The sequence below is a fragment of the Triturus cristatus genome, chromosome 3_2, assembly GCF_964204655.1.
Source record: "Triturus cristatus chromosome 3_2, aTriCri1.1, whole genome shotgun sequence".
Classification (NCBI taxonomy): domain Eukaryota; kingdom Metazoa; phylum Chordata; class Amphibia; order Caudata; family Salamandridae; genus Triturus; species Triturus cristatus.
In genome coordinates, this window is record NC_140584.1 from 1,029,482,162 (window position 1) to 1,029,506,401 (window position 24,240).

The window sequence follows — 24,240 nt, forward strand, 5'->3', positions numbered from 1 at the left end:
AGAAACCAGAAGACCCGCCGCACAGCTCCTAAAAGAAGACGACACCAACGGACTTGGCCCCAGCCCTACTGGCCTGTTGATCTTTGAACCTGCGGAACTCCGGCGCCTTCAGTGGTCAGCAACCTCAAAAGCCCCGGAGGACCTGACCACCTTGAGACTCTACCAAGACTGGGACTCCCACGAGCAGTGGTTCTGCTCAAACAGAAATACCCCTGGTGCCAGTCAGGAACCGCGAATCCAGCACACTCTGCACCCGCAAAGCCTGGCCTGTGCCCGAGTGGACAAAGACCCTGAGGACGTCCCCCGGCGATTCTGACCTGGAATCCAGTGCCCAAGGACCATCCTCGAGGAACCAGACGACGCCTGCAGCCTCAGAACCAGGGACCCCTCCAACTGCGACCAGCAGGGGGTAAGATTTTCCGACGTCAAAAAACCACCCCTGCACCCGGCGCCCCACGGCCTTCTGTGCCCAACTCCTGGGTGCCTACCTATCCTCCAAGATCCCAACTAACCCCTCGAAGTGTTGGTCGCTCCTGAAGATCCCCCGTCCCCGAGCCTGCAGCCTTTGTTCACTTTCCAAGATCTCCATTGAATAACATTGAGCGCCCGACGGCTCAAAAGCACCCTGCACCCACCCTTCTTTTTTGGGGATTATGAAGTAAAGTGAGTACACTCCTGATCCTTGATGCTGTGATGGAACTGGTTCTATAGCTCCTTTTGTCAGAAGAGCTTGCACCTCTTGCTTGAGGAGCTGTTGTGGCAAGTTTGTGTATGCATGGTGGAATATTTGGAGGATTGCTGGTAAGCTCCAGGCAATAACCATGTTGGATAATATCTAAAACCCTTTGGTCGGTTATTGACTGCGAAATGTGAGAAAATTGTTGTAATCTTCCCCCGACAGGTGATGAATGGTCGGGGAGGAGTACTAGCAAGTCACTGCTGGTTAGTGGACTGAGAGGTGCGGGTTAGTGTACCTCTACCTCGTCCCTTAAAATTGTTCCCTCTATAACCACCCTTGTAGAATCCTCTAGAGGGGTATGATTGGGTTTGTGTCTTTTATGAAGACACAGAAGCATCTGTGGTATGAGTTCTGGAACCTCCTCTGTAAAAGGAGATTTAAGTGCTCCCACAAATTTTGCTCCTTCGGTATGCTCCTTCATCTTTTCAAGGGATTGGTTTATTTGAGGTGTTCCTAATGAAAGGGTGCATTAAGAATGGTTTGCTGAACTTCAGGTGTGAAGCCTGAAATTCGGAGCCATGCAGGTCTTCTTAGCAGAATGCTTGTATTGACTCCTCTAGCTGCAGTATCCGCAGCATCTAATGCACACCCAATAGATTAATTAGGAATAAGTTTACCTTCCTGTACTATTTCCTGCCCCCTCTTTTTGTGTTTTTTCTGGGAGATATTGCAATAATTGTTCCATTACATCCCAGTGAGCTGTATCTGGACAACAGAGCATGAGTACTAGCTATACGTCAATGGTTTGCTGAGTAAGCCGCGACTTTCTTCGCCGACGCATCTCTTAGCTTGGATACTTTATCTGGAGGTGGTGCCCCTCCTGATGTTTGTGAGTTTGCCATCTTACGGACATAAGAGACCACCAAAAGAATCCAAAGGCAACTGACCCCTAATAAAAACTGGGTCAGATGGTGGGGGTATATATTTTGTATCCAACCTAGTGTTTTATGCATGATGTAACTGGGTCTCTAAAAATATCATTCGTATGCCTCATCATCCCTTTTAACATAAGCAACATTTGTGTTGTTTTGTGTCTGTTTCCTAAGATTTTGAATAAGAAATCCTCTTCTAGGGCTTCTTTGTGTAAGGGTACTCCATGATAATTGGCTGTCTTAGCAATCAACTCCTGATATGCCGTATTATCATCAGGAGGGGAAGGTTTTGCTGGATATAGATAAGGGTCTATATCTTTAGGTGAATCTATATTATAGTCATCCCATAGATCAGTTGGTGGCTGATTAGAATGATCGTCATCCTCTCCCAAATCAGGATTTGTGTTTGGAGAACCTGAAGGTGTAATGCGTAGAGGATCTATATCTTGTATAATGGAAATTGGTGACGAAGGTGGAGGGGTTTTAGGAATGTTAATGGGGCTGGTAGCGATGTCTTTTTTCTTCTTCAGAGGGATTTTGTATTCAGTGTCTGCCTTCCTTTTTGAAGGTATTACTGGTTTAGCTGTTATGTGTCCAGTATCCTGGATTGATATGAATCTTCTTTTGTTTGGGATCCAGATTCTCCTTAATTTTTTCCAAAATCGGCTCTGGTGGTTTTAATGGAGCGTCTTTGTTTCGGTGCCGAGCTGCATTTGCCTTTTTTCTCTTTCGGTCCAGGGTGTTTCAGAACCGAAGGGGTATCATCTCGGCTTGGGCCCGAGCCGGAAGGCTTGATTGTCTGTTTCTGTGCCGAGCCCGAGGGCAGGGGGTTGGAAGCAGTCTCTCTGTGCCGACCATGGCCTACAGGCAGTGGTGGCCCAGAAGACTTTGGTTTGGTGGAAGGAGGTCTGGGAGACAAAGAGGCTTTATTACTAGGTCTATGTAGGGGTATGTATAAAGCACAGCTGCTACTCCAAGGAGTGTCCTGGCGCTGGATGCCGAAAAGTAGCTATGGGAGCAAGAAGGGGATTATGGGCTGGAGAAAAGCCGTGTTTCCAGCTACTTCCGGAACACAGGCGTTGACTTAATGCTTCTAAGGGTCAGAGGCAGTTTGTTCCAAAGGGACAGTCCCAGAAAGGAAAGGGACTTTCACCCTAACCCAGCCTTTTTGATACGTGGGGTACTGGCTAGGAAAAGATTCGAGGAGCGGAGATTTCTCTGTGGGGCATAGAACGAGATCCTGTATTTAAGGTAGCCAGGGCCCATTCTGTATAAGGCTTTTTCCGAGTCACAATAACATCTTTAAGATAATTCTTTTCCTTGCTGGAAGCCAGTGAAGAATTCTCAAAAGGTCTGACACATAAGCATCATGGGGGAGCTTGAAGATAGTCCGGACCACTGCATTCTGGACCAGCTGAAGTCTGTCCGTCAGATACTTAGGCATGCCTGAGTAAAGGCAGTTCCCATAATCAAGACGAGATATGATCAGGGTTTAAATCACTTGTTGTCTGGCTGACAAAGACAAAAGGAACAGAAACTTCAGAAGAAGTCGCAGGAGGGCAAAGTAAGTGCCCACTACCGAGTTTACTTGGATATGGAATAGTAGCTGATTATCGTTTTTAAAGCCCAAGTTTTTCACCACCTGGTTTTTGCTAAGGGGGTGGGAGCATTTGGTGGCCAGAAGGACTGAAATGGTGTTTCTGCATCTGAACCAAAGAAAACCAGCTCCGTCTTTCCCGCATTACATTTCAGCTGGTTCACGGACAGCCACCCAAATACTGCTGAAAGGCAAGTACTAATTATCTTGCATGGGCAGGGCTCGTTGCTCTTCCACATGAACAGCAGCTAGGTGTCATCTGCATAAGACACAAGTTTTGCCCTTAAGGATTCTACCGAAGTAGCCAAAGGTGTGAGGTAGATATTAAACAAGATCAGGCTCCTACCTTCAGTTTGTGGGACAAGGCCGAGTAGGAATGGCACCATACCTCCTGTGCCCTCCCCTTGAGGATAGATGCCAGCCATTTCCAGGCCAACCCCCCAATGCTGCTCGAGTGTAGAAGGGTCAGGAGATCTTATCGAAAGCGGCCGATAGGTCTAACAGGACCAACAGCGTCCTGTCCCCCACTTCAAGACAAAGTCGGATGGAGTCAACTACCCCCAGCAGTGCTGTTTCGGTACTTTAATTAGAGGGAAAGCCCGGCAGGCTGGGATGTACTAGGCCGTTCATTTCAAGGTATAATATAGCTGCTGGTTCACATGTTTCTCTAGAAGTTTAGAGAAGGCGGGAACGAGGAAAATCGGCCTGTAGTTGATGGGTCAGAAGGGTCTGGCAGGGTTGTTTTGAACAGCGGGATAAACTTCGCTTGTTTCCTTTTGGATGGTACTGTAGCTGACGAAAGGGAGGTATTCAGTATCTGATTCAGCAGAGGGTTAATAGCCTCTGCCCCCAAGGCATTAATAAAGAAGGGGGCCGGGTCCAGCGGGGAACCCGATTTTAGACGTTTTAAGGCACGCAAGGAATCACCCAAGGGAATTGGAGAGAGAGTTCAGAGAGCACACTTTCACATTGATGATTGGGTCATGGCACGGCTCTTCCTGATTCCCTACTGCCCCTAGAGCGAAATTTCCGATTCAAGTCCAATTCTTGGATAGAGAATGCCTCCTCCTCTTCCGCTGCTGACGCCTCCATTTTATCCTGCTGGGTATCTTCTCCAAAGACATACGTGGTGTGTTCGATGCTCTACCGCTGCATGTCCTTTCGTCGAGCAAGACAGCTCGACAAGTTTTTCTTTCGACCGGCAAGCGTGACATTCTTCTTCCTTATGCTCTGGTGAGAGACACAAGTTGCAGAATTTATGCAGGTCGGTGCGCGGATACTCGGAGTGGCACCGAGGACAGAATTTAAACGCAGTCCGTTCCATCGTCAGAATACTGGATAATAGGGAATGGAGTGCAAGTCGACTGACGCAGCTAGGCCCGAAGGCTGCCGACAATGTCTTCTATACTGATGACAGAGTTTTCCAATCTTTTGGACACGCAGAGAATTATGAGACGCGTACAAAACAATACCGATGAGGGTACAGTGGGTTGCACACCAAGGGGATCCCGAATAACGGTTTCGGAGCGCCGCAAACCATGTCCAAACCCGAAGGCGATAAGAAAACAATCTAACAATGGAGTCGATGCCCATGCGCACTATCACCGAATGGAAGAGTCACCTTACCTTGTAACTGGAAAAGACTTCTTCGAAGAAAAACAACTTGTAAACTTCCAGACCCAACACTAGATGGCAGGAGTATGCACAGCATATATATCTACAGCACACGTGCCTCGAATAGGAATTTTCGTTCACAATCTGTCCTGGTCAGAGTTCTTTTCCAAATCTAAAGCTCTATCACCATTCTGGAGTCAAGGCAAAACATACTAGAGTTGGATCTGGTTGCAAAGTATGTTTCCATTAGAGAACTCACCTGTCTCAGCAATTCCGATGTTGATAATGGGGGCTTTGTGCTTTTTAGGAAAGTCTTCAGGTGCTGCAGAGAAGGTAAAGCTGCCGTCTTCTTTCTTGACCATCTTGAAGACACGTATAGTCTCTCCATTAGCCAAACAGGTGATGAAAGCTCTGAGTGAGGGAATAGGTACAAGTTATGTTTAGTTGCTGAAAAAATGAATAAGAATTAAATGAACCATTGATTTCTAAACCAATTCGAAAAACAGAAAGAATGAAAACCGTTTGAAGTCCATAAAAAAGAAACTATACTTGTGCAGTCAAGGAAGGAGTCCCACACGGTTTCATAACATTAGCATGCATGCACTTACAACGCAAGCCTTTACCACGCATCCATTGCAACACAATGCCTTTACCATGCAAGTTAAGTGAAACCCATCTATCTGTATTAGGGTGAATCCACAAACCCCCTCGCATTTTTTACAAATTATTATAAAAATAAATATTTGATTTCTTGGGGAGTGGGAACCCCACAAACGATCCACTTTTTTTTAACCTTATTACTCAATTCCCTGACCCACCCCATAACCCTAAAAGCACCCAATTCCCTTACCAACCCCTAAAGCCTAAAAGTACCCTTACCAAGCTATTCCCTTATCCACACCTATACCCTATAAAATACCCATACCACCCAATACTCTTACTCACCCCTAAACCCTAAAAATCACCTTTACCATTTTGAGAGATTGCAGGAGGGACTTACCGGTGTGTCGCCGTGGGAGGACTATCCCCTTAGAACGCGAGCTCCTCTCAACGCTCAGGAAGCACAGGACTGCCGGGGACTACAACAACCACGCCCCTATCCTGTCTCTCCACAGCAAGATGTCAAGAGGAACCCAGAAGTGGGCGGGGATAACCCCGGAAGCTCTGTCGGAAGCCCAATGAAAGGAGGAGGAATCAAAAGGGAGGCGTCTCAGACCGGTGGCGCGAAGGCAGCAGGAACCCTGTCAGGGAAACGGAAGGAAGACGACGGACCCTGTATGCGGACGACTGAAGGAGAGACCAGGAACGAGGACGCCCGGGAAGGAGAATACACGGAACCAAACGAGCGGTGGTGCAAGGAGTGGTGGTGTCCGTCGGAGGATGCTGGGGAGCGGCCGCAACTCAAGAGAGTTGCGGCAGAGCCGGTGAATGAAAGCGTCTCAAGGGACCAGGGGGTGGCTGTAAGGGAAGCGGGTGGCGAACACGGGGAGGGTTACCGGTAAGGAACTGGGAGTCTGGCACTGAAACTACCCATATATCATCAGCCCTCATAATTTGATTCTCTGATTAAGTGTCACTCGATTTACCTAGCGTAACCGCTATATGCCTCAGTTTTTCACATAACAGTTCTTGTTCCGGGCACTACGTTTACACGGGCACTAATAAATCCCATAGGCACCACGTTTTGACCAGGCATTGATAGGTCCCACCAGCACTTTAGAAATACTGTTTTTTGTGTGTTCCCCCCCCCCCCCTTCACAACCAGTCCAGAAGAAACCCTGCGATCACTTCATGGTGTGGTGACGGGTGTATTACTAAATAGCTCTTCAAACCCATAACTGACAGTTCACTCTTTTTCCTCTCCTATGAGCCTCCGGGGAGACCACCTTAACAACGAAGAGGAGGAGCCGGGAACATCAACCTCAACATCCCCATCGAGCTCTGCCAAGGCTACATCGGGAGAGAAACCAGAAGGAAAACATCCAGAACAATATACCTCTTCTACTATTGACAATAAAAATCGTCCTTTTGGCAAATATATACAGCCTCCTCGCCTGTTTATCAAACCCGCCCTCCCACAATTGGTGTCAGAAGTGGGATTGAAAGGCATCATGGAGGCTGCCTTAGCAAAAATGGCAGAAAACCAAGAACATCTGGGAAAAGTGATGGAGCGCTTCTTGACAGTGGTCGAAGAAGACCGGGGCAAGTTGCAACAAGTACTCACAGGACAGAGCCAAACTCCCGGGGTAGCTATGGACAATCTTACCAAGGCTCTTGGACACCAGAGAGGTCCCACAACCCTTCCCTCTGTAGTCTTGCAGCGATACGTGACTGGGGAAGCTTCGGACTATTTTTTCGATAATTTCGAAAGGATGGCGACTGCAGCTTCCTGGCTGATAAATGGGGCCAATATTTGGGTCCTCTCTTATCGGGGGACTTACAGGCCGCCTATCAGGCCGCAACGATACAAGGGGTGGTTCCCTATGCGGAAATAAAGCTCTGCATTATGGAGAGGTTGGGTGTAGACGACGAAACGTATCGGCTAAAACTATGACAAATGAAGGAAGGTCTCCAAGTAACACCCAGAGCCTTATATTTTAGGGTAAAGGACATGGCCGATCGGTGGTTAAAACCAGCTACCACAGATAAAGATGGGATTATGGCCAAAATATATTTGGAGCAATACCTATCCTCTCTTCAGCCCCCTATTCAAAGGTGAGTACGTCAACAGGCCAACCTCACCCTTGAAACGGCAGTGGAAATCGCCAGTGCCTATAATAGGGCCCAAGAGATTCAGAAGGGGCGAGAGGATCCTACAGGGAAAACAGGGGGTCCCAGAACACATGGCCCTCCACGTCCACCGTTAGTTAAGAAGCCAGAACCCTTAACCATTGTACCCGGAGTCCCAGCTATTCGACCCCCACCTAGGGGTCCTCAGGAAGAGCAGAAAACAAAGGAGAGCCGAAAAAGCAAAGAACCCGTTGGTGTTACCCGTCCTACTAGATGAGAACCCCTGGGAAACCAATAGAAGTTTCCACGCAGCACAGTGAGAGGATCCAGTACTACAAGAAGCTTGGAACCGGGCCCTAGAAGATGAAGATCCCCACCACGTAGGTCCTTACTTCTTTAAGAAAAATGGGTTGTTATATAGGAAAGGGTCCCCCACACAAAAAGCTCAGTTGTTGATTCCAGGCCCCTTCAGGAAAAAAGTGTTGTACCTTACCCACAGTCACTTACTAGGGGGTCATTTTGGGGCGGATAAAACAGAGAAACTGATTATGGAGCGGTTCTATTGGCCAGGGATATACCAACAAGTCAAGAGATACTGTAGGGAATGCCCGGTATGCCAAAGAAACAGTAGATACCATCCTCCCAGAGCACCTTTACAGCCACTTCCAATAATAGGCAAGCCATTCCACTGTATAGGTATGGATATAATAGGTACTTTATTGTGTTCTCGCAGTGGGTGTCGATATGTCCTTGTCATAGTGGACTACGCCACTCGTTTTCCGAAGGTCATACCCTTACGACGACCAGATGCCTCCAACATATCTAAAGCTATGATAACTGTTTTTTCAAGGGTAGGATTTCCAAAGGAAATCCTGACCGACCAGGGAACCCCTTTCGTGTCCCGATTGATGAAACAGGTCTGTGCCCAGTTAGGGGTCAAACAGATTAGAACAGCGGCTTACCATCCGCAAACATATGGATTACTTGAAAGGTACAATGTCACCATTAAGACCACCCTTAAAAAACTGTTAGCCCTTGAATCAAGAAAATGGGAAGATATGCTGCCCCTGGCCTTATTCGCTATCCGGTGCAAGGAACAAAAAAGCACTGGATACTCGCCCTTTGAATTAATATATGGTCATAAACCACGTACCTTGTTGGAGATGGCTCAGGAAGGATGGGAAAGGGAACCGAATAACTCCAAACCCCTCACAGAATATGTGTCCAACTTGCGTACCCACCTAAGTCAGATCAGGGCTATCGTTCGGAACAACTTAGAGGACGCTCGAAAGGCACAGAAAGGGCAATATGACAGAGGGAACAAAGAGAGGACATTCCAAGTGGGGGATTCAGTGCTGCTTATGATGGCTTCATCGGATCAGAAGTTATTGGGGCAATGGCAGGGTACCTACACTATAGTGGAACAGGTAACCCCTGTGACCTACCGTGTTGAAACAGATCCATCTAGACATACCTCCCAGATATATCACGTTAATGTGCCTAAAAAATGGGAGGGACCTTTGCCGGTGTCCGTAAGGATGGCGGAAGTACAAGCTCCCTTGTTCGACCAGTGTATGGATCCCAATCTAGCTCCTGACTTACGAGGTAGCCCATCACAGGTATTACAACCCCTGGAGGACACCTTTTCTACCGCTCCGGGCAGAACCACGCTTATTGAACACGCCATAAAAACCCCACCGGGGAAACTGGTCCGCCTGAGACCGCACCATATTCCTGAAGCCAGTCAGACCATAAGAGAAGAGATACAAAAGATGCTACACATGGACATCATTGAACCTCCTGTGAGTGAATGGAACTCACCCGTTGTTCTCGTACTAAAGCCAGATGGGTCGTGCGATTTTGCATCGACTTCAGAGAAGTCAATAAAATTTCAGAATTTGACACCTACCCCCTTCCTAGAGTGGATGAAATGAGAATAGGTAGGGCTAAATATATCAGTAACTTGGATTTATGCAAAGGATAATGGCAGGTGCCCCTCAGAAAGCAGGATAGAGAAAAAACTGCATTTTCCACCCCGGATGGATTATATCAATTTAAGGTGCTACCCTTCGGGTTACATGGGGCACCAGCAACGTTTCAAAGAGCTATGAATGTACTGTTGCAACCCCAAGAGAAATACGCAGGCGCGTATATCGATGATATAATCATCTATAGCGACACCTGGGAACAGCCCCTATTGCATCTATCCCAAGTAATACAGACCTTAGGACAACATGGTCTTAAGATAAATCCCACCAAAAGCCACCTTGCAGCCCAGACCGTTCGCTACCTTGGGTATTTATTAGGTGAGGGAGTTATAAGACCACAAACTTCTAAACTAGCTGCAAACTCCCAAATACCCATACCCAGATCCAAGAAGGATCTTCGAGCCTTCCTTGGGTTGCTCGGCTATTACCACCGGTTTATCCCTCGGTTCTCCCAATTGGCAGCTCCTTTGACTAACCTACTCCAAAAAATGTCAAAACCGAAGAGATACTAAAACATCCTCCCTCGGATGTAGCACAGGCCTCTGAGTCTTTGAAAACAGCACTGACCTCAGACACTGGTTTGATTAGTCCAGATTATTCCCTTCCCGTTGTCCTTCAAATAGACGCCTCAGGGGCTAGGGGCTGTTCTATCCCAGGAGACACCCAAAAGAGAGAAACCAATCCTATACATCAGCCGCAAACTCTTCCCAAGAGAAAGAAATTATGCCACTATAGAAAAGGAAGCATTGGCCATTAAATGGGCCATAGACACCTTACGCTATTATCTTGAAGGTCGGGAGTTCACCTTATATACCGATCACGCCCCCCCTAGAATGGCTAGCCAGGAACAAAGGCCACAACGAAAGTCCTCAGATGGTTTCTTTCCCTACAACCATACCGGTTCCAAACCAAACACAGGCAAGGGAGCGAACAAGGGAATGTGGACTACCTGTCTAGGTTTCCCCAAGAACAGAACCCTAGTAGAAGGACAGCAAGGGAAAGGGTATGTGAGAGATTGCAGGAGGGACTTATCGGTGTGTCGCCGTGGGAGGACTCTCCCCTTAGAACGCAAGCTCCTCTCAACGCTCGGGAAGCGCAGGACTGCCGGGAACTACAACAACCATGCCCCTATCCTGTCTCTCCACAGCAGGACGTCGAGAGGAACCCGGAAGTGGGCGGGGATAACCCCGGAAGCTCTGTCGGAAGCCCAATGAAAGGAGGAGGAATCAAAACGGAGGCGTCTCAGACCAGTGGCGCGAAGGCAGCAGGAACCCTGTCGGGAAAACGGAAGGAAGAAGACGGACCCTGTATGTGGACGACTAAAGGAGAGACCAGGAACGAGGACGCCCGGGAAGGAGAAGACGCGGAACCGGACGAGCGGTGGTGCGAGGAGTGGTGGTGTCCGCTGGAGGATGCTGGGGAGCGGCCGCAACTCAGGAGAGTTGCAGCAGAACCGGTGAGTGAAAGAGTCTCAAGGGACCAGGGGGTGGCTGTAAGGCAAGTGGGTGGCGAACACGGGGAGGGTTACGGGAAAGGAACTGGGAGTCTGGCATTGAAACTACCTGTATACCATCAGCCCTCATATTTTGATTCTCTGATTAAGTGCCACTCGATTTGCCTAGCGTAACCACTATATGCCTCAGTTTTTCATATGACAGTTCTTGTTCCGGGCACTACGTTTACTTGGGCACTGATAAATCCCATAGGCACCACGTTTTGACTGAGCATTGATAGGTCCCACCAGCACTTTAGAAATACTGTTTGTTTTTGCCCCCCCCTTCACAACCAGTCCAGTAGAAACCCTTCGAGCACTTCATGGTACAGAGTATTTACACAAAAATGTAAAATTAGCTGATTTAAGGTGAACTATGCATACCCCAAAATTAGCAGAAGTATTCACCATCAAACAACACAACAGATGAGATAACAGCCAGCCTTATAAAAGACACCACAAACTAACATGTCCAAACAGAAAGAGAAGCTGGAAACTTCCTCCCACCCAGGAAAGATTACTGCTTCTTTATGCCAGGAAGCAGAAGAGCATGTAAAAGACAGAACTTAGCAAACTGGATCAGGCAAGCGTTACACACTAGACTGTGCTCAATGAGTAAGCATAGAATGCATACTATCTGTATCATCTCGATATACATAAAATATAATCTACCTTGGTTCCCTAGCAAGCCACCTAACTAAATATAAAATAATATGGACTGCCCTATGGTCACTATTGAAGCTACTCATAGCTCTCTATATTTGAGTCATAGTTTAATTCTTAAACACTATAGCAATAATTCGAGGACGGTCACAACCACTCCTTTACTCAAATTCTGTAACAGAAGATAGTTGAAAGTCTCAAAGTCCAAACACCAGCTTTGTGGAACTGTCTTAACCAGCCCACATGCAGTTCAGAAAACATCGTAAAACGGAGCTCTTGAAAGTAGGCCCCAGAAGCCAATTACTTGCCATTTAAAGCCACCAAGGCCCGTACTTGTTCAAAATCAACAAAAACTCCCAGTTAACCCTTGCGGACAGGGTTCATGGTCTGCAGGCTTGATGCCCCATGTCTTCTATATCAGATTACAAATACCATGGTACTGCTTTACAGGCACTTAGAAGACCGCCATCACTGAAGGCCTCGATTGAACACCCTTCCCATATATGGCCAGAGCATTTGTCAGCAATGTGCATCTTCCACTGTCATCTCTCTCCCTTGAGAAAAACAAAGGGGGGGAGTGGAGAAGTACTACTTATATCAAGTAGTGGAGGTGGATACTTCCTCCTTCTGTAGTCTATAAACCATAAAGATCCACCCTCAGAACAGTTTCAAAATGCATGTCCTCCCAGGTAAGGTATGTTTCCTACAATGGTGGGAAAAACACAGTGTTTTTAAATACCCCTCACACACCAAAAGGACCCTTGGTGTCATGCTTCATCATAGGGGTCTTCCCGCACCTCTACGGGACGGGGCGTGCTACAACCTACGAATACGCGGGAGCACCTTTTTGTTGTGAAAACGACTATGTGTCAAGTAGGAGAGTGAGTGGGAGGGAGGGTCAGGAGTGGATGGGAAAGTGAGGTTAAAAAACACCTGGCTCGTCTGTTTAGAAAATAATTTTTAATACACCTGTGAGCTGGTATTATTAAAAGGTGGGGACGGAGGTATGTATGCCTCAATGAGCTATGCCTCCTAGGTTAGTCAACATGTTTCAAAGCCCCCCAGGCTTCTTCTTCAGGACTTAGAAGATCCCTAACTACACTCACGAAATTATGTGATGTGTAAATTTACACTAATAGTCACAAGATAGGTGTAATCTTGAGGAAATACATATAAAGTAATACAGTGCACGTCGATTCCCAATGCACGTATACGATACTTTATTAGGTATCATGAATCAATTTATTTGGATTCAAAGGGAAAAATGCCCATTGAGCCTGTAACGGGTGGGAGGGGTGCCTAGAATTGCAACTGCTCCTGGGACACTGCCCCGCCGTGTCTGGCCTCCCCGCGGCTCCGTTGGACTGTAAAATCTGGCACTGTTCAAATGTCAATTCTATTGCAAGACTAGAGGCTCCATTATAACTAGGGCCGCTGGCAAAAAAAATAATTCAAAAGGTGCTGCTATGACTAATGTCAGTACCAAATTCAAATCCGAAAAAAGTATCACAAATAAGAGAGGAGTAACACCATTATAATTTGGTTAATAATTAGAATCTGAAACCTGTGGCTGCCCACTGGGCCTACGAGGACTGGAAGATAGTGTCCCCAATGGTGCTGGAGGAGGGAGTCGGATCATTGCCAGCATTCAGGGATGTGGAATTCCAATAGCCCGACGCCCAGGACATATTGTTTGGGGTCAAGGGCAACAAGTTTTCATGTGTATTTTGTTCTTGGGACAAGTAGGCACAACCCCCTGCAGCACAACCCCTTTGGCTGCCAGTGTACAGTACCACAGTAGGGATCAGGGAAGGGCACTGTCTGCATTTAAGACAATATTTTTGCCTATATGTTAATGCTGTTCAAACTTGTACTTATGGTCCATTAATTGAAAGTCTTTATTTTTAGAATGTTGTAAGTACTGACAGTGGTTCCAGTATAAAAATGTGTAACCAAGTTTTTAAAGTTTAGCAATATGAGGCTATGTATAATTCTCCCACAATGCTCTCGGATTTGATGCAAATATTTGCAGAAGCTTAAAAGCAAGTTGAGGATTCTTTGCTTTCAAAATAAAACATTCATTAAAAAAATGCAAAAAGGAAAAAAAACATTTAGCTAAACTACTGTAAAATTTCAGGTACCATTTCTTTGCAACATCATTTAGTAATGTGTTGATGCATGCAAGTATTTCCCAAAAATATTCATAATCAGTGTAACAAGTTTCAATAAGATGGAGGGAAAACAAAAATAAACAAGCATTGGCAAAGCCTGTAGGTCTGAAATTGTTGATCAGCTTTTTAGTTTTGTCAATGTGTGACTTGTTTTGGCATGGTTTTTGTAAAACCTTATTGGTGTGGGAGCTGCCGGGCCCTCACTATTATAACAAACATCGGTGGCGTGGCAAACCACCCGCAAAGTAGGGAAGCTCCGTGACCGGACGCGATAATCTAGCCCATCCTGGCGACCCTGGGGGTCACCTGAGGCCCGTACTCCTCCCCAGTGCCTGCACAGACCACAGTGGACACAGTCCTGCCAGCTTATTCCCTGTTCATCGCTTAGCAGGGATGGGCTGACAGCGATGCAGCGAGCAAGCATGGCGGGACTACCCAAGGCCTGTAGAGCGGCCTGCTACCCACTGTGAGCCGCTGCGATATTCTGGTCCCGCCTGCGGTGTCCGACGTGGGAGCCGTATACTCATGCTGTTGGGGCATCTGGGGGCTGACTGCAGCCTGTGGGCGAAGTGCTGCTCCGGCTGATGACACGGGGCCCTGGATGAACTCTGCCTGCTGCTCTACGTTTCGTGGAACAATGTCTGCACGAACATGTGGCCCCAGAGAGTCTATAGGACTTTTTCTGTGTGGAGAGAGCCCAACGGATCCCTAACAGGAAACCAATAGCGGACGCGCCTCCACGAATAATCGCCTGCATACTTAATTATGGGGAGCGCGACACCCTCCTCTGTCTGGCCAGAGAGAAGTCCAACATCCAATACGAAAATCAATGGATTTCATTATACCCAGACTTCACGGTCCTGGGACAGCGACAAAGGGCTTCCTTCCAAATCGGTCAAACAAAAACTCAGAGCCTTGAATGTGCAATACGCCTTATTATTCCCAGCCCGACTAAATGTTGTGCTTGACCAGATGTCACACTTTTTCGACAGCCCAGAGGCTGTTGGAGACTGGATAAATGTTATGTTCCCCTCGCACGCATCAGGGAAATTATGAACACGGTCCGGAGCCCGCGACAGACTACAGGAAGAAGCGCAAGCCACGCCAGGCTGTCACCAAAACTTGGATCAAAGAGTCCATCTCCGGAACAGGCCAGGCGAAGCAGAGAGGCGGCGCTTGCCGCGATGGCGGCCTTCAGGGAATGTGATCCCCCTATTCCTCGCCGGAATCGTCTGAAGATACCACCATGGATTCAGACTCCGAGAACAGCCATGCATTGTTTTTTTTTTGTTTTTTCCTCCCCAAAGTTTTGTATAGCGCTAACTTGACCCAAAATCAGGAATCAGAGCGCTTTACATGAGCACCAGTTGTGTTACATGAGGACACATTAATTTTTAGGTCTCGCCTGACCCAGCGCATGCGCTGGTCTGGCGAGACTTTTAGTGTGTGGATTTTCAAAGTGCTGCCACAGGCTTTTGGTGGCCTAGCGCTTGCGTTCAGGCGAGCGTGCACGCGTGCAACCACCATCTGTCTTTTCTCCGTCACGGGTAATTAAGTGCATCGCGATCACTTTAACTTTCGGCGCCCGCACGGCCAATGCTTTTCGCGCGCGCTTGTTTATTTTAGAATTCGGTTACAGTCCTAGACCGGTTTTTATTTTACAGTTTTCTCCCTTCTCGGCCAATGCTTTTCGCGCGCACTTGTTTATTTTAGAATTCGGTTACAGTCCTAGACCGGTTTTTATTTTACAGTTTTCTCCCTTCTCGGCCAATGCTTTTCGCGCGCACTTGTTTTTTTGTTTAGTTTATCACTGCCAGTTGAAACGTGTCCAACTGATCATTTGTGCCGGTGAACACGTGGTTCCCAATGTCTTTTACAGATAAACGTCTTGCTGACGATTTCCCCCTGTGGCAGCAATTTGTTCTCTTACCAGTGATATACACATATTGCCTCTGCTCTGCCACGAAGCCTAAAGCGCCAGACAACAGCAATGGTGTCCGTCACCATTTAACAAATACTGGACATTTACCATTTGCCACGTTTTACAAAGTCACGCACACTTCAAATAATCCCTGTTCCTTCAGATTGATGGTTTATCTAAAAGCGGGCAGAAGATTAAGCGCTTCATCCATTGGCTTGCCAAATGTGCGTTCATAAACATGTGAAAGAATATTCTCCCTGCAACCCCCGTTGCCACCCATCGACTCTGTTTTAGTGACTCATCCCTGTGCCCCACCCCCATCCGCTCAGCCAAACCAACCCCTCCTTCCATTTTACACTACAGTCTGGGTTACGTACCTGCCTCCCCTTGCTGCGTTTTACTTTTCCACCTGTGTGCTAGCTGTCCTCGGAAGACCATAACATACATTTTAAAACAACTTTTCCCATACAGTGTTTTAGCTTTATAACGGCCCAAGGATTGCCCAAATTCTCAGCTACCAGTCTGTGCTCTTATTGAAATGGATGGATACACTTCTGTGCCTGGGGTCCTGTAGAAGCAGCGGGCTATCTTTTTTGTTTTTGTTTATCATGCAACCAAAAAACAGAAAAAGAAGCCAGTGAAACTTGGCTGGCTGTTTAGTACCATGCCCCTTGTGTACCCCAATCGAAAATATATGGCTGATCAATCACATACGATTGCTACGTCCATGCACAAGGGCTGCAGATGCCGATTCCATCTTCTGGAATTTACTTCACATTGAGGCCTGATGCTTTCCTTAACTGTACACAGTGCTAAAGCCTTCCCACAACCTCTTTTGAGACACTATACGCTAGAGGTGTATCGACAAATCCTCCAATAGTAACAGACATTCATTTTTGCAGACAACAGATACCATATTCTGAAAATCGTATTTAATCAAGTATTTCTGCTTAACTGCTGGCAGACGAACTGTAAAATCTGGCACTGTTCAAATGTCAATTCTATTGCAAGACTAGAGGCTCCATTATAACTAGAGCTGCTGGCAAAAAAACAATTCCGAAGTCGCGATTGTCCCCCATAAATATGGATTTGTAAATAAATGGCCTCTAACTGATTTTTTTTTTTATAGAATAATTATGATGCAGCTGTGCAACAAATTATAAACATGGGTTGTCTAAACATCACTATTGGTATGAAAGTAAAAAGCAGGAAATTGAACACCACACACAGGACCCATCTTCAATAACGTCATTGTGGCTCAACATTTGTAGGAGACGTTGTTCGCAAGTTTATTATTCACAGATATTTGTAACGCGGCAGAGTCTAAAAGTTAAACATTTCGCCAATACCTTGCAGACAATGGCCAGTAGATGGAGCTCAAGTACAGTACAAGAACATCTCGCTGAATAGTTTGAGCAGGATTATGAAAATGCTAAACATTGAACAGTACAATGAATAACTGTTTCATGTCATGGTAGTTTGGGAAACTTTGTGGCTGAAATATACTTTTAATACTGTAAAGTGAAAGGAACCTGCTCCACGTATAGTAGCATAGTCAAAGCAGTAGATAATCTTGCATTGGCAAGGGCTGTTACAAAGAGCGAAATCATGACATTGCTGTTCAGTGACAATGTTAAGAGCCCATTGTGGAAATGAGAGAAGCTGTGGGCTAACTCCCTCACTACCTCTTCTGAGACTGCAAACAGACAACAAGCGCGGCCACGCTAATTACCAACAGATGGCCCCTGCGGTCCACTATAATTCAGTCTTTCACCATTCCGTCCTTCTGCCCATCCATATTCACACCTATGCATCCATCTCCAAACCTATCCATCCATCTATCCAGCCGTCCATCATTTCAATCATTCTTCTCTTCATCCATCCTTTCACTCATCCATCCTTTGTCATCCATCCTTGTACTCAATCTAGCCATTTTTCTTTTCATTCTTTCATCACCCATTCTTTCACACAGCCATCCATTCATCCATCCTTTTGCTCTTCCTTCCACCCAATCACTCAACCATCCATCCACCCTTTCACTCATCCATCCACCCTTTCACTCATCCATCCTTTTTCATTCATCTATCGACCCTTTCATTCATCCATTAATCCATACAGCCTACCTTTCACTCACCAACCAATTTCTCATCCATCCGTTCTTCCAATTATCCTTTCACTCATCCATTCTTTCCCTCATCCAGCCTTCCACCCACACTTTCAATCCATCTGTCCATCCTCCCTTTCACTCACTCAATAAGGGTAAAATGTTCTAAATTAAACAAGCATTGGCATAGCCAATAGATCTCGCCTTTGGGACCTTATAAGTGTTTAGCCATGCAACAGTTGATGTTGCACCAAGGATATTGTACTGCATAACTAAATACTTATAAGGTTCCAAAAGGCGAGACCTATTGGCTCTGCCAATGCTTGTTTTTGTTAGGCACGGGGAGATCAAGTGATTTGGCCAGAATCACAAGATGTTGGGCGTCGTTGCCGAGACTCCAACCCGGTTCCCCAGATTTGACGTCAACCGCCCTAACCGTTAGGCTACATCCTCTCCCCAAAGTTCCCAACTGTCACATTGCACACCGCAAACAATCTTTAGAGCCTGTGCCCTCAAAGCGCAAACACTTTGCCAAAACATTAGCAAACCGTGCAATATGTGGTCTGCAGTCTCTCACTGCTCCTTACCTAACCCCCCGGGACCGCCTGTTTCCTCCTGTATGCCCACAGCTCAGTCTTCTACATCGCTGCCCGCAACAGTATTAACCAAGGCGCAGTAGCAGCCTTCCCCCCATGGCAATTGTAAAACTAACTCTTCGAACTGTTTCAAATGCTATGTTTGGTCCAACATGGTTTGAAGGTTGGACCCTGTATTGGGTGCCGATATGGTTTCTGGGTATTCTGGCTCACCCCTGAATGTGCAAGATGTCACCCCCCGCGGCCCCGGGCTGGTTTTAGTTCTGACCATACACACAAATGGCTGAAAATGGTAAATATGCCATAGTCACCTGGAAGGTCAGGGGAATGGGGAAAGTACATAAGTGCCATTGAATACATGCTCAACTAAATAGGCGTAAAGCCCAGTTCGCCCTTATGCAAGAGACACACCTCACTGACTCAGAGGCCATCAAGCTACGCAAGAAATGGAGGGGACAAGTGTTCACCACATCATATTCCTCCTTTGCGAGGGGGGCTACTGTCTGGGTTCGGTGTGTAGCCTTAGAGCTGCGTACAGACGCAATGGGTAGATGTTATCATCCATGGCATACTTGATAGCGCACATATAGTATATATACATGTAGTATATATGCCCCCAACTATGATCAAGAAATTCTTGATGAACCTCAGCACTGTGCTGGCAGACTGGGTGGGATACCCATGGTTATTGGGAGGAGACTGAAATGATGTTCTGGATATTCAGCTGGAACGCTCTCACCTCCTCCCCCCCTCCCCCACCCCCAAAAGCGCAGTCTCAGTAAAACAAGCAGACGCACTCCAGAGACTGGACAGAGGGTTGGTCGCTGGGGGACGTCTGGCATCTCAAGAACCCACATAACCAGGAATACTCATTTTACTCAACGCCAGACCAGCTTCATACCTGACTGGACAGAATATTCTGCTCCCTCACCCACACCACCCCGGTGGTGGACACCACTTACCTAGGAAAAACCTTCTCTGGCCATAATCCCTTAGAGATAACGCTGACATGGGTGAAAATTCCTACGCTCGACCCCACTTGGAAGTTGTGGCCACAGCTGCTAGAAGACACCGTCTTCCAATCTACTATGTCATCAGTCATAACCAATTACTTTAACAACAAGCATTGGCATAGCCAATAGGACTCGCCTTTGGGACCTTAGAAGTGTTTAGCCATGCAACAGTTGCATAACTAAATACTTATAAAGGTCCCAAAATCGAGACCTATTGGCTGTGCCAATGCTTGTTTGTCATTGCCGTACTGCTTTGTCAAAAAGCGTTGGCTAAGACAATAGTTTGCAACAATGCTTAATTTGTAACACAATGAGTGGCGGTGCCCAAAGCTCTGTTCAGTCCATGGCCTCTGCTATTAAATGTTGGCACGGCAAATGCGTGGTCTTGATTCTACCCTTTGTCTCTTTAATCCACCACTTGACACACCCCACCCATGTATCTCTCTCTAGTAGATTTCTGCTTTCTCCCTTTATGAGGGTTTTTTTCCGTCCATCTCTTCCTTTTTCTTTCCCATGTTCGTTTTTTTTTCTCTCATGCACTTGGTCAATGTCTGATGAGGAAAAATAAGTGAAAGTCCCAAAAATGAGTGCAGTTGGGCACCACCAGCAACCACCCGCTCAAACTAAGCACGGGCCTAAAAGTGAGACCTACTGGCTTTGTCATTACTTGTTTTTAAGTGATGCTCAAAATAATAGACCGGGCAGTGATGGAGAGTGGCAGTTCGATGGACAACCGAATATAAAGGAACACTGGAAAAATAGGCATCGTCTCATCGTCAAAGTAATTCGCAGACGAGCACACAGAGTTCAAGTGCTAATAACTGGCAGAAGGGAAAGTGTCTGCTCTTGATCCTGAATTTGCAGGTGTCTGAGCAGAAAAGGTGCCTGTGAATTAAAGCGTGCTCCGGGAAAATCAGAACACATTACCCGCTCATGAATAATACAACTTATGATAAAACACTCTAAGGGAGGCGTGAGAAGCGCCCAAAACTCTGAATACATTGTGCTAGCAGGAGGGCTTTTAAAGGGTAGAGGCATCGCCCGCCGCTGCGGCATCTTGCAAAGTACGTCATCGCCCGACGCGCCTCAGAGGCAAATGGCCTTGTTATTTACAGCAGCCCACATATAATGCTACTTTTTACTCCTTCCCTTTGAATAATGGGGTGAAGGTGTTGTTGCAAACTGGAATAAATTAGAACAAGGATAGCCAGCATAATTGTGCTGCCACTTTAAGGACCTCCAACTAGTTTGGGGCTTTCAGCGGAAACAAAAACAAGCAAACGGCCGTGCGTTCGCGATCAAAAATCAAAGCGGCTGCAAAAGTGAAAGTAATCACGCTCAAGCTCGGCGCCCGCGCACATGCACTGTAGCTCTAGGCTGGCCTGGTAGCACTTTTTGGAGCCCTCTCAAAAAGTCTCGCCAGACCAGCGCATGCACTGGGTCAGGCGAGACCTAAAAATGACAATACGGCATCCACACGCCTAATAGAATGGGACGCGTTTAGGACGGCCATAAAAGGTGCCGCTATTAGCGCCAAAGTTGGGGCCAGGCAGGAGATCCACAATAGTCTTAGGACAGTGGAAGACACTCTGAACAAAGTAGAACGAGAGGGAAATAACAGCCCCACTAAACAGGAGGAACTTCAAGGAGCACACATACAACATGTCGATCTGTTGGCGCGCCTCCGAATATTCAATAACCAGTCATATACACAAATAAAACATACTGAAGCCGACAAGTCAGGACCGCTTCTAGCCAGTTTGCTACGGGACTCCCCCTCCCTTATACATGAGATAGCTTTACCAGATGGCACTAAGGTGAACACGCAACACAATATAAACTTAGCATTCTGCGAATGCTATAAATCACTATACAAGGCCCCTGAGGAGACAATGGAGGAACTCCGACTCCTCCATTACCCCCAAATTTCGCATTCAGACCAAGATGAACTAACTGGCCCCATGACTAAACAGGAAATCAGAGAGGCTATCCGGGAGCTCCCCCATAACAAGGCTCCTGGACAAGATGGCCTGCTGGCGGAATTCTACAACACCTTCTCAGATACACCGATTCCACACCTGGAGAGGCTGTACCAAGCGGCATTGGAGGAGGGCGCCCTCCCCCTTACCACTATGCAGGCTTTGGTTACCTCCCTCCCTAAACTGGGTAGGGACCCACTGGATAGGTCAGGCTATCGCCCTTTAGCCCTTTATCCCTCCTACAAACAGAATACAAGATACTGGGGAAGATATTCTCGTCGCCTGCTCCACCTCACGCCACAACTCATCCACACTGACCAGAAAGGTTTCGTCCCAACCTGCAGCACCTCTTTAAATATCAGACGCCTCTACCTCGTAATGGAGGCTACCTTCAATAACGTCGAGAGTGCAGGATGCATTGCCCTCGACCTGTGACAAGCATTCGAAACCCTTAGCTGGAACTACCTGTTTAGAGCAATGGATAGGGGTGGCATACCTACTGAATATATAAAATGGGTCAGGCTGCTTTACACCGTCCCCACGAGCCCGAGCCAATGCTCACATATAGAGTAGAGGCACCCGTCAGGGGTGCCCCCTATCGCCATTGCTCTTTGTGCAAGCATTAGAGCACCTGGCTATTAGGCTCCGAACGCAGGCGATAGAAACTGGGATCCGATTGGGCAACACAACACACATAATATCAGCTCACACCGAGGACCTCATACTATACATTAATAGTCTGGCAGAAGATTTGGAACCCCTACCACGCATCTTTTATAATTTTGAACGTATATCAGGCTTAACCATTAATAAGAAGAAACCTCACATTCTTTTTCCAACCAGTTGGGCACCCGGACGTTTTTTCCTTTGGGCAACTCGCTCTCAAAGTAGAACCAGAAACCTTTAAATACCTAGGCATCCAAATATATCAATCCCCTCAGGACCTATTAGAGGGCAACCTGTTAAAGGCGAATAAATCGCTTCATGCACAGACAGCCTTCTGGACTTCACCACCCCTCTCAGTAATGGGCAGAATAGCCATCTCCAAGATGGTCATGCTCCCACACCTACTATATTTATTTGCAAACCTATCAGTGCTGATCCCTACCCCCTTTTAAAAACACTGGATACGCTTCTCACAGACCTCATATGGGGCAGGGGCCGCAGTAGAGTGGGGCTGGCCAAACTACAACTGGGAACGGATAGGGGTGGCCTAGCGGTATCAGACTTCCAGGCCTGTTGTTACGTAAGCCAGCTACAATGGCCATCATACTGGATAGCAGGTCGCAACCTACACAAACTAGACTACACACCGCTGCTGATAAAATGTGGCACCCTCCACACCTTACTGTTGCCACAGAGTAGAATCCCAACAGAAACTCCACTGCTGCTGCGCATAGCGTTAACCTACTGGAAGCGGGCCCTCCAATACACGTGCCAAACACTCCTCTACACCCCTAACACTCCACTATTAGGAATCCCTACACCCACTGACTTGGTCACTTCGCGTAATATACTTCCAGGGACACCGTGAGGGCGTTTTCATGGTTGGAGCACTGTTTACAGATGGGATACTGGTGGACCACGAGAACTTCTTCCGGGAACAAGGGACCTTGCGCTCACTCTTTCTATTGCATGAAGCTCTGGTTAGTTACGTGAAGAAACACTGGGCACCGACTGTGAAAAACCTTCGAATCATTACTTGGTATAAGCGGTGTAACTTATAGGTAATGGGCGCCACCTGATTAGATGGCTTTAAAGGGGCACCAGGGCACATGCGGGGATTCCCCTCTCCACACTCAGAGAAAAATGGGAGATTGACCTGGGTAGGAACCGGACGGACAAGGATTAGACCTCTCTTCTAGAATACCCTAAAAGAGTATCCTGTAACATCAAATTCAAACTAATACAATATATGATTTTTCACAGAGCCTAACTCACTGCACACCGCCTTAATTGCATGTACCCCACCACCCGGGTTTCCTGCCCAAGATGCCAGATGGAAGATGCAGACATAATTCACATGTTGTGATCGTGCCCAAGCCTTGGGGGATTCTGGTCCGCGGTTGCCCACACTTTGGCAAACATCAAAGGCATCCATGGCCGGGACACAGCAGAGCGGTGTCTTTTGGGCCTCTACTGACGAACCAAGTCACAGAAAGTACAGCTCCGGTTGGTTGACTTGGCCTTACTCATAGCGAAACGCTCCATCACTATGAAGTGGAAGTCGGCCCTTCTCCAATCACTACACTCATGGCACGTGAAGGCAGTCCGATGGTGCAATGCAGAAAGTGCAGCTATCAGGAGAGAGGAATATAGGGGCCTAAGAAAAACACCGATCTCCCTGGAATGGGATCTAATGCTCGAGTCACTCAAGGCAATTGAACCCCCTATTCCACAATGCAAAACATTCACAAGCTCCCCTTCCCCTGACATACAGCCATGTCCACTTGCCCAGCGCGGTAGGTCACATGCCCTAGCGACAAAGAAAATGTCTTGCCGACTGCTCGAATCCTCCGGAGTTGAAGATCTTGGAACCAAACCAAGCTCAGAATATGCTAAAGGATAATGGGGTGAGCCAGAAGAAAGGGAGGGGGGTGGGGTAATTAAAACTGTTCTTTCAAATTATAAAGTTAACATACTGCCATTGACAACTAACTTTTGATAAATCTTCTAAAGTATGTAGATGCAATAATATTGCTGCTTTCCAGAGTCACTGCCTATTTTTAGTACGCATCTAATCTGAACTCAGGTTTTTTCT

General features: G+C 47.0%; 1 protein-coding gene across 1 annotated transcript in view; it reads right to left on the reverse strand.

The window, feature by feature from the left end:
* TBL2 (transducin beta like 2) overlaps positions 1 to 24,240 on the reverse strand; it is a 114,234-nt gene that overhangs the window by 47,661 nt on the left and 42,333 nt on the right. The window contains exon 4 of the mRNA XM_085649670.1: positions 5,082 to 5,233. Within this exon, the coding sequence (XP_085505796.1) occupies positions 5,082 to 5,233 (152 nt within the window). The remainder of the gene's footprint in view (positions 1 to 5,081; positions 5,234 to 24,240) is intronic.